Source organism: Bufo bufo, chromosome 10 (genome assembly GCF_905171765.1).
Source record: "Bufo bufo chromosome 10, aBufBuf1.1, whole genome shotgun sequence".
In the NCBI taxonomy this organism is placed as follows: domain Eukaryota; kingdom Metazoa; phylum Chordata; class Amphibia; order Anura; family Bufonidae; genus Bufo; species Bufo bufo.
The window spans coordinates 85,353,293-85,364,243 of NC_053398.1; the positions used below are offsets into that span (position 1 = coordinate 85,353,293).

General features: G+C 41.6%; 1 protein-coding gene across 1 annotated transcript; it reads left to right on the top strand.

The window, feature by feature from the left end:
* Positions 1–4,572: 4,572 nt before the first annotated feature.
* Positions 4,573–9,406, top strand: LOC120980403 (chymotrypsinogen A-like). Its single transcript, XM_040409497.1, has 7 exons — positions 4,573–4,624; positions 4,712–4,815; positions 6,111–6,190; positions 6,700–6,778; positions 6,879–7,059; positions 7,237–7,370; positions 9,245–9,406. The coding sequence occupies exons 1-7, from the start codon at positions 4,573–4,575 to the stop codon at positions 9,404–9,406; spliced, it is 792 nt and encodes a 263-aa protein (XP_040265431.1).
* The last annotated feature ends 1,545 nt before the right edge of the window (positions 9,407–10,951 follow it).

Genomic DNA, 10,951 nt, shown 5'->3' on the forward strand with positions numbered 1-10,951 from the left:
TTTGAGTGTGACTCCAAATCCAGACCTCCATGGGGTGATAAATTTGATTTCCATTTTTTTATTTTTGTGTGATTTTGTTGTCAGCACATTCAACTATGTAAAGAACAAAGTATTTCAGAAGAATATTTAATTAATTCAGATCTAGGATGTGTTATTTTTGTGTTCCCTTTATTTTTTTGAGCAGTGTATATATATATATATATATATATATATATATATATACACACACACTCACCTAAAGAATTATTAGGAACACCTGTTCTATTTCTCATTAATGCAATTATCTAGTCAACCAATCACATGGCAGTTGCTTCAATGTCCTGGTCAAGACAATCTCCTGAACTCCAAACTGAATGTCAGAATGGGAAAGAAAGGTGATTTAAGTAATTTTGAGCGTGGCATGGTTGTTGGTGCCAGAAGGGCCGGTCTGAGTATTTCACAATCTGCTCAGTTACTGGGATTTTCACGCACAACCATTTCTAGGGTTTACAAAGAATGGTGTGAAAAGGGAAAAACATCCAGTATGCGGCAGTCCTGTGGGCAAAAATGCCTTGTGGATGCTAGAGGTCAGAGGAGAATGGGCCGACTGATTCAAGCTGATAGAAGAGCAACGTTGACTGAAATAACCACTCGTTACAACCGAGGTATGCAGCAAAGCATTTGTGAAGCCACAACACGCACAACCTTGAGGCGGATGGGCTACAACAGCAGAAGACCCCACCGGGTACCACTCATCTCCACTACAAATAGGAAAAAGAGGCTACAATTTGCACAAGCTCACCAAAATTGGACTGTTGAAGACTGGAAAAATGTTGCCTGGTCTGATGAGTCTTGATTTCTGTTGAGACATTCAAATGGTAGAGTCCGAATTTGGCGTAAACAGAATGAGAACATGTATCCATCCTCTGATGGCTACTTCCAGCAGGATAATGCACCATGTCACAAAGCTCGAATAATTTCAAATTGGTTTCTTGAACATGACAATGATTCACTGTACTAAAATGGCCCCGACAGTCACCAGATCTCAACCCAATAGAGCATCTTTGGGATGTGGTGGAATGGGAGCTTCGTGCCCTGGATGTGCATCCCTCAAATCTCCATCAACTGCAAGATGCTATCCTATCTATATGGGTCAACATTTCTAAAGAATGCTATCAGCACCTTGTTGAATCAATGCCATCAATTAAGGCAGTTCTGAAGGCAAAAGGGGGTCCAACACCGTATTAGTATGGTGTTCCTAATAATTCTTTAGGTGATTGTATATATATATATATATATATATATCCATTCTTACAAAAATTAGGAATAATAATTGTAACATAGAGGCATCAGCTATTTCAAATACACAAAATATCCAGGACAAGCCAACGTGGAGGTCTCTTTGCTTATTGCCCCACTGGCCTACATTAGCAGACACTGGTGGAATTCTCCATTCTGTTCTCCTTGTTCGGACAGCAGGAACCGCTTGGCACAGGAGCTGCTAAGCATTGACCCCCTTGTTAGCACCCACATCATGCTGTTCATTCCTGTACAGCACTTCCATGTGGGAGCTTAATGCAGCAGGAGTCGCTGTGCACAGAAGCCATTGAGCACCGCTCCTGATATCACCTACATCATGCTATATAGCCCTGTACAGGGATTCCATGTGGGCTCTGAATGCAGCAGGAGCGGATGACCACAGATTGGTGAAGCAGGAGCAGCTGGGCCAAATGTGCAAGTTATCATAGCGGGAGCTGCTCTCCTCTACACTGCTGAGTGCAGGGCACAGTGGAGTGAGTTTGGATGAGAAGATTTCTTTCTCTCCCTCCAACCTGGTACTGCCTACATCATGCTGTACATTCCTGTATAACTCTTCGATATGGGTACTGACTCTGAGTGCAGCAGGAGCCACTCTCTGCTACACACTGGTTAGTGGATGGTGGAGTATCATTCTCCCAGCTGGTTAGTGACAGCCACAGTGTCCTTTTACAGTATAAATAGGTGTCAAGTCCCTTTCTATTGGCCCACATATATACTGTATTTTCTTGACTATAGGATGTACCTGACTATAAGACGCAGGTTTACATAGCAGAAAACTAGAAGAAAAAGATATTTTCTACTAATTTAACCTTCCCTTGTGGTTTAATGAAGTATTGTCTTTGCAGAGTTTGCCACTCACTTTTTCATAATCCTCCCCCTCTTGGTGCCCCAACTGTACTACATACTGTACTGCTGCTACTCCTACAATTGTGTCCACTGTGCTCCCCAAATACTCTACTTATGAAATAATGCCATACAAATAGTCCCCAAATTGCTCCCAAAAGTCCCATCAATAGTAATGTCTCTCCCAGAGTGTCCTCATTAGTAATACTGCACCCTACAGTGATAATGTTCCTCGAGAGTGCCCCTATTAGTAGTAGTGTCCTCACCTATTGTTTCCATAATAATAATGCTCCAGTATTTATAATGGTCCCCTGAAGTGCAGACAGTATTTGTAAGGGCCCACAGTAGTTCCCCCAGTATTTAATGCCTTCCTGTATATCCCCCCGTATTTTTAACCCCTTCCCGACATGTGACATACTATTACGTCACATGTCGGGTCTTTAAAGATGGCGCCTGCTCCCGAGTGGAGCGGGCGCCATAGCAACCCAGTGCCTGCTGTTTCCTACAGCAGACACTGGCGGCCCTTGTCCTTGACAGCCGGTAATGCCGATTGTGGACATTTAACCCCTCAGATGCTGTGGTCAAACCTGACCACGGCATCTGAGCAAGCTGAAAACCTGAGCCGTTATGCTCAGCCATCTGAGCCGTTATGCTCCGACTCCCCCGTGTGGCGATCAGAGGAGCCGGAGCTTGTGTTCAGCAGCCTCTGTCTTTGTGAATGACAGGAGGCTGCTGCATAGTATTTCCTATGGAGCCCTTGCCTGTAATAGGGCTCGATAGGAAAGTAGTAAAATCATCATAGACTCCGATGCAAGTACATTGATAATAGCAATCAAGTTGTTGATTGTTATAGTTCCCTATGGGAAAAATAAAAAAAAATATAAAAGTTAAAATCACCCCCTTTCCACAAAATGAGAATAAAAAATGTAAAAAAATAAAAAGATACACATCATAGATGTTGCTGCATGCGTAAATGCCCATACTATCAGAATATAAAAGTATTAATCCCATACGAAAAGAGGCAAAAGGAAAAAAAAAAAGGGTCAAAATGGGCGATTTTCCATTTTTGGTAGCTTTTCCTCCCACAAAAAATTAAAAAGTGATTAAAAAGCTGTACACGTTCCAGAATGGTATAACTGAAAAGTACACATCGCCCCGCATTTTTTTTCAGGCATCAAAACGCCAGGAAAATTATACATATGTGGTATCGCCGGATTCATACTGACTTGGAGAATGAAGATCACAAGTCAGTTATACCGAATAATGAATACCGTTAAAAAAAAAAAAATCCACCACCTTTGGAGATTTTTTTCCCACTTCCCACTACATTCTATGGTGGCGTTGGAAAGTACAACTTGTCCCACAAAAGATAAGCCCTTATACGACTGAGAACAGAGAAAGGCGGGGAGCGAAAAATGAAAACACAAAGTAAAAAAAAACTCTAGGTTAGAAAGGGTTAATGCCCCCCATTGGTGCCCTAGTATTTATAATAATACCCCAATAGTGTCCCTAGTATGTTTGATGACCCTCAGTACTTAATGTCCCCAGTATGTATAATGGCCCCAGTAGTGCCCCCAGTATTTATAATAGTATAGTTAATGACACCCAATAGCGCTCTGTGTTTAGTGCCCCAATATTTATAATGCCCCCAGTATTTATAATTGCCCCCTTGTTGTTCCGCAGTACTTATAATGGCCCCAGTATATTTAATGTCCACCAGTAGTGTCCCCTGTGTTATAATGCCCACTATAGTGTCCCCAGCGTTTACAATGTCCCCCATCCTCTGCACTGTCCCCAGTAGTAACATTAGAAAAAAAAAAGTACCTCAGTCCCGCTCCATGCTACCATCTACATCACAGGCCTGCAACATGTATTTCCTGGTGAATGGTGCAGGTGGTCTTCACAACTTTCTATGCCAGGTCTCAGCGGTACGATGGCGTTGTCATGTCTGTCTGCATCGAGATGCAGGCTGACATGATGACATCATCACGCCGCCTAAGACCCAGCATGTCATGACCGACATTTGTGGGATGTTGTATGGGGATGAATAGTGGCTGAATCGGCAGGTGCTTTTGTCAAAAAGTGAAACCCGCTTCTTGTTTTGGGGACCACCATGGTATTCACAGGTATCTACTGGTGCCTTTAATGGCCAGTCCAAGCCTGCCTCATATTGGGATTCATGAACCTGGGTTCAGATTACCTTTAATGGCTAAGTTGTATGCAGGAAGAAAACCAGCTGAGCTTTTCTTCTATCATCTGTTTCCCACACAAATTTTCCTCTACGTCATGTGTTCACATTTTCAATATTCCGGCACTTCAAGGTAACACTGATAACACTATTGCTACTCTTATCGCATGTTGACTGCTGTTTGATTGGCTGCTTGAGGGGATATAAACTGCACGAAACCTGATCATGCTCACTTAATCACTATGGCATTTTTGTGGATTTTGTCCTGCCTTGCCCTGCTAGGGGGTACCTACGGTAGGTAGAGTCACGTCAGTATTATAGTATTTAATGGAGATCACTGTTTCCTTACATTATACCTATTATTATGCGCTTATTCCTCAGGTTGTGGTGTGCCAAGCATTAAGCCCATCGTTTCTGGTTATGCCAGGGTTGTGAATGGTGAAAATGCAGTTTCTGGTTCATGGCCATGGCAGGTGTCTCTGCAGGTACAGTACTATGATTATATTAACTATAATGCTTACTAATTTTAATCTTCTCACTGAAAAGACCTTCAATATGCCCATAACTTGAGCTTAGATTTAAAGTTTTGCATATGTTGTAAAGCAGTATAGACTAAGGGGGTCATTTATCAAACTGGTGTAAAGTAGAACTGGCAAGTTGCCCATATCAACCAATCAGATTCCACCTTTCATTTTCCAAAGGAGCTGTCAAAAATGAAAGGTGGAATCTACTTTTACAGTTCTACTTTACAACAATTTTATCATGACCCTCTAAATGCCTTCAGTGCAATAACATATTAATGTGCAAATATTACATAATTGGTTATTGAAAGGGACTGTGATTGGATTTGTGTTGGCTACCTAAGCATGAACACCTACACAGATGTCAGAATGAGCTTGTACATTGTTAATTCAACTTAGCCATAAACTCAAATATTTTGTCTATACATTTGGGACACGTTTATCACGTCAGCATCCTTTTAGAAGTCCATGCTTGTGTTATTTATACCTTTAATATTTATTATAAAGCAACATTCATTCTAAAATTGAAAAGGGGTTTAAAAACATAGGGGGTCATTTATCATGCTGAAATACTCCTATATTAGGCGTTTTTTTTTCAGACGCCGATAGCGGCACAGCGGTTAGTTGAGCCATTATCTGCGACTTCGCCCCACTCACGCTAAGTCTAAAATTGTGGGTGTGGCGTGGGAAGGAGATGGGCAGGCGGGCATAGAAAAGGCCTAAATGTAAGACAGCTTCCTTGCAGTCTTACATTTAGAACGGGAGCTGGATGCGCTAAAGTTATGGAGAGCCCTGCGCCTCTTCATAACTTTGGTGGCTCCGCCAGTTTAGGCCTTTATTAAGACCGGTGTTTTAAAACGCCAGTCTTAATAAATGTGCCCCATAGTATACTGATGTAGCTATAACTGGGGCACCAATAAGCATGAGATTAGGAGAGTTAGGTTTAGCTGACATTAGCACATCGCTAATGTCAGCCAGTTTAATAGGGTGAATCCTGGTGACAGAAACCCTTTAAGACTTCCTGAATGCATTGTATGTACAGTAACATCAGATGTGCAATAGTCCCAAACTAGCAGACTTCACCTCCTTTTAGGACTATTGGAGGTTTTCTCCCTGAAGATCACTTGGAGTGTACTTTTTTTCTTTTTACTGTACTCTATATATACTGGTATTTTTGAAATTTAGGGAATTAGCGTAAATAGTATATTTAGCTTGGTGGTAAAGCTTTGCATTGATTTGATGGTTTTATATATATTCAGGACTACACTGGATTCCACTTCTGTGGTGGTTCTCTGATCAACAGTCTCTGGGTGGTCACTGCTGCCCACTGCGGTGTCACGTAAGCAATTTATAAAACTATAAATGATTGTTTAGTGTAGCTCTTTTGAAATTATATTAATCCATGGAGAAGACAGAATTGATGGATATATATGAGCTGGAACCCCCACAAGTTGTCAGAATAAAGATGCCAATGGTACCCTACCGAGGTATTATGCCATTCAGCATGCTATCTTTTAGTATCTATGTGTATGGTATATTTAAAAAATGGATTCTCACATAATGGAAACAATTGATGTACATCAAAAATATCCATACATTCAAAAAGTGCAGTAGCAGCAGCATTTCCACAGTCAGCAAATTTACAGGAACAATTACTGTTTCGATGTCAGAAAGAATTTTCATTCTACAGTAATTGCCCTCCTGTAAATGTCGATTGTTGGGTACCTTTGAATTCTTACATAGGTATTATGACTATTCTATTCCATGGAATATCTTTGTAGATTTCATTAATGTTTACAATAAATCTTATTGAAGCAGCTAAAATAGTTGTACCTGTTTGATACATAGAACCTCCCACCGTGTCATTCTGGGTGAATTTGACCGTTCCTCCTCTGCTGAGCCTATTCAAACCAAGACCATTTCCAGGGTAAGCAGAAACATGGGAAGCATGTTCTTCAAGTTTGTGGACCTTTTCCTATAAATGACATTTTATAAATAGTATTTTTATGGCATATGTTATTTAACAGGTCTTCAGACACCCCAGCTACAGCTCCTTTACCATTGCAAATGATATCACTCTCCTGAAGCTCACCAGTGCTGCTACATTCGACAGCCGGGTCTCCCCTGTGTGCGTTGCTGCTAGCGTTGATGTATTCAATGGAGGAGAGAGATGTGTTACTACTGGATGGGGCTATGTAAATGCTGCATGTAAGAAAATGTAATATGTGTTATTCTGTAGGAGTATGTAGGTTCACATATTGCATAATGTGCAACCTTTTTATACCAAGCAGAGTGCAGTAGAACATGACCTCGCTTTGTTCTCCAGAATTCTGGATAAATAATGTACAGTATATAAAAGACATTAATTTGAGCTTTGTCTTTTAGCACAAACTACTCCAAGCAAACTGCAGCAGGTCGCTTTGCCTCTTCTGACCAACACAGACTGTCAGAGATACTGGGGATCTAAAATCCTTAGCACCATGGTCTGCGCTGGAGCATCTGGGGCCTCCTCCTGCATGGTAGGACATGACATAATTCTAGTTATTTTCTGTCTATTGTCTTAATGGAAAGTATTTACATTACTGCAGGCAAATGTAAGGGACATCAATAACATTTAAACTAACTGTATTACTGACACCTTTCTGTGCATTCCCAGACATGGTAACTGATGACATGCCTCAATTATTTTCAGTTTCTTAGTAATTATTAAACTGCTAACATCAGTTCAACTCTAATGAACACTTCATTTACATTGAGCCATACATAAATGCTCTGACCATTCACATTATGTGAAAGAAAATGAGATTCATTAGACCAGGCCATCTTCTTCCATTGCTCCACGATCCAATTCTGATGCTCACATGGCTTTTGTAAGCACTTTTGGTGGTATAAAGGGGTCAGAATGGATACTCTGGTTTCTGGATATAGCATTTGGGATGTACCGTGACACCTTTCTATCATATAGTAGCTAGCATGAACGTTTTTCAGTAATTTGTGCTACAGTACTTTTGTTGCACTTTTGTGGGATCAGACCAGATGGGCTACCATTTATTCCTTTTGAACATCAAGGAGCCTAGAATTGCTCCTTATACTGTATATCCCACTCTTTGACAATTCACTTTAGCAGTCAGTGAAGTTAATGTTATGGCTGATTGTGGTGTATGGGTCATGGATATACTGTATGAATTCAGGAAACAAATATAACTATTGAATATGACTACCTGTGTTTGATAAATCTCTAAACATACTGCATTACCATAAGCCATCTTGCTTGTGTATATGTATATATATATTCACACACACACACGTTATCTCCTGCAGTATATGAAAATGAAATGCAGGTATTGTATAAAATTCCTAGGCATTCTATAGAATGCCTAAAGTATTTAGGCAGACTATGAAATGTCTGTGTTATTTCAGTCTTTTATATACTTTGCCTAGGCAATATATAGAATGACAAGCACTCTTTTAGGCAAAGTATTAAATGAAATGTAAACAAGTATTAACTATTTGCCTACAGTATATTGATGTGAACATGAAATAAAGCAATGCAAAATGCTAATAAACTATACCTCTCATAAAATAGTGGAAGAATAGAACTTTGGGGCACATTTAATAAGACCGGCATTTTAGACGCCTGTCTTAATAAAGCCCTAAACTGGCGGTGGCTCCACCAAAGTTATGAAGAGACGCCTCTTCATAACTTTCGCGGATCCTCCACCAGTTCTAAGCTGTCTTACATGTAGACCTTTTTCTACGCCTAAAACAGGCGTTAAAAATGATGAATGAGATGGGCCTAATATAGGCGTATTTCAGTATAATAAATGCCCCCCTTTGTTACTAATAAAACAAGAGAAATAGACCATTATTGTCTTCAATTGTTGCAACAAGAAAGTCTAGAAATGAAACTAAATGCAAAAAAGGTTAGTAAAAATTAATCAGAAAGTTATGTGTACCCCAAAATAGCACCATAAAAACGAAAACTTGTCCTGCAAAAACAAGCCCTCATACAGCTACATAGACAGAAAAATAAAAAAAGTTATAGCTCTTGGAAGGTGACAATGAAAAAAAGAATAAAAATGCTTGGTCAGCAAGGCCCAAAATAGGCTAGTCACTTAGGGGTTAAGAAATGCAAATGTCGTCAATAAACTACACTGGTTCTTATAAAATAGCAGAACAGAACTTTCTTCCTGAAAAACGAGAGAAACAGACCACACTTGTGTTATGGCATTGTCACTGTAGGGGCTGATTTTATGGCGCTGTTGCTGTGCTACAACCTCCGGAAGGGAATATTTTATACTATGAATAATTACTTGTATAATTTTATGCAATGCTTGGTTTCATGCATTACCTGTAACATATACATACACATTTCTTTTCTTTTGATTTTCAGGGTGACTCTGGTGGACCTCTTGTATGCGAAAGAAATGGGGCTTGGACCTTGGCTGGCATTGTGTCCTGGGGAAGCTCTACCTGCTCTACCTCAAGTCCTGGAGTTTATGCTAGAGTTACAGCTCTCAGATCCTGGTTGGATCAGACTGTTGCAGCTAACTAAATACTTAAATATTACATATGTCCTGTTAATAAAATATCTTTAATATTAAATAACAGATGGTTGCTTTTTTAAATTGACACTATCATGTTTTACCTCCAGACACCTTATTTTATTTGTGGTCCTGGCTACGGCACGAAGCCTGGCATGCGAGTCATGATACCTAATCTAACTAGGTAGGCTAGTAGTGTGCCCTTAGCCACGTAATGAGGGTAGGCCAATAAAGGGGGCATACCCTGAAGTAGATGTATTGAAGAAGGGCCGGGAGGATTGGGCGAGAGAGGACGCGCACCCCATGTGCGGGGCGGCAGGGCTTATGAAGTCCCCTACGCCCCTCCCACAAATGCAGGCTGAAATTCAGCCTGCTAGATTTGTGGTCCTGGCTACGGCACGAAGCCTGGCATGCGAGTCCTGATACCTAATCTAACTAGGTAGGCTAGTGGTGCGCCCTTAGCCACGTCACGAGGGTAGGCCAATAGTGGGGGCAAAAAATGCGAGTAGGAAAAGGTTTATTGATACAACCTTTTTATTGTTATTAGTTTTTACAGTACCAAGTTGGAGAAAGCTCTGGCGATCTCGGCTTTCGGATGCGGGATGTACCGCGAGAAACACGATGATTGCCATCGACCCATTTTGCGTATGATGTGAGCCGGGACCCCGTGTTTAGATACGGCGGAGGCGGCTCCGATCTGGAATGAATGGCCCAATATGGCCCGGGGGTTAAACCCTAAACCTGATGCGAGGCTGCGCATGTGCTTGGTAAACTGCGAGGACGAGAGTGGCTGTGAAGGGAAAGGAAGTAAAGGGCTAGCTGGAGCCCGGTTGCCTAGGGTGGCTAGTAATCTGTTGAGGATGGCCACTGGGCACCATGGGTTGGTAGTCGGGAAATATTCGATGCGTACAGGGGGCCCTATTTGCGAGGTTTTGGAAATGGGTAAGGTGAAGATGAAATGCTCTTGTCTGCGGGTGAGTGAGTTTAGTACGGGACCCGAATTATGAGGGGAGGTGCTGGTGAATTCCCCGGGCCGGAGAAAGCCGTAGAAACTTAAATAAAGGGCCGCTTTGAGAATGCTGCTATTGAATGGCCCAAAAGGATTGCCGTCTAGGGAGGTTGAGATCTTCCTGAACAAGTCCCCCGACACGGGTTGCCTGATGGGTTCGGACTTGTTGGTGCTCTTCTGAATGCCCCGCAATGTGGTTATGATGGCATGGGAGGAAAATATGGAGTTGCTGCCAGGGTGACGGATCATGAGGATATGCTGGACCCCCGACAAATACAACCTGATGGTACTGTATGAAAGGTGAAGGTCTTTGTGGCAGTATGCCAGGAAAGCCATGATAAATGTGACTTTGTTCGTGTTGCCCCTAGGGTGAAGGTGAGAAAAAATCTTAAATGCCTTCCAACCTGATTGGTAGTTTCTGGTGGAGTTCTCAGACAGGGACTTGCGGATGAGAGACTGTGCCACTGATATGTGCCTGTCTAGTCCAAGATCAGGGATTCGAAATCAGGGGGGGTTATCTCGACTCTTTCGGCTTGTGGCATGACCT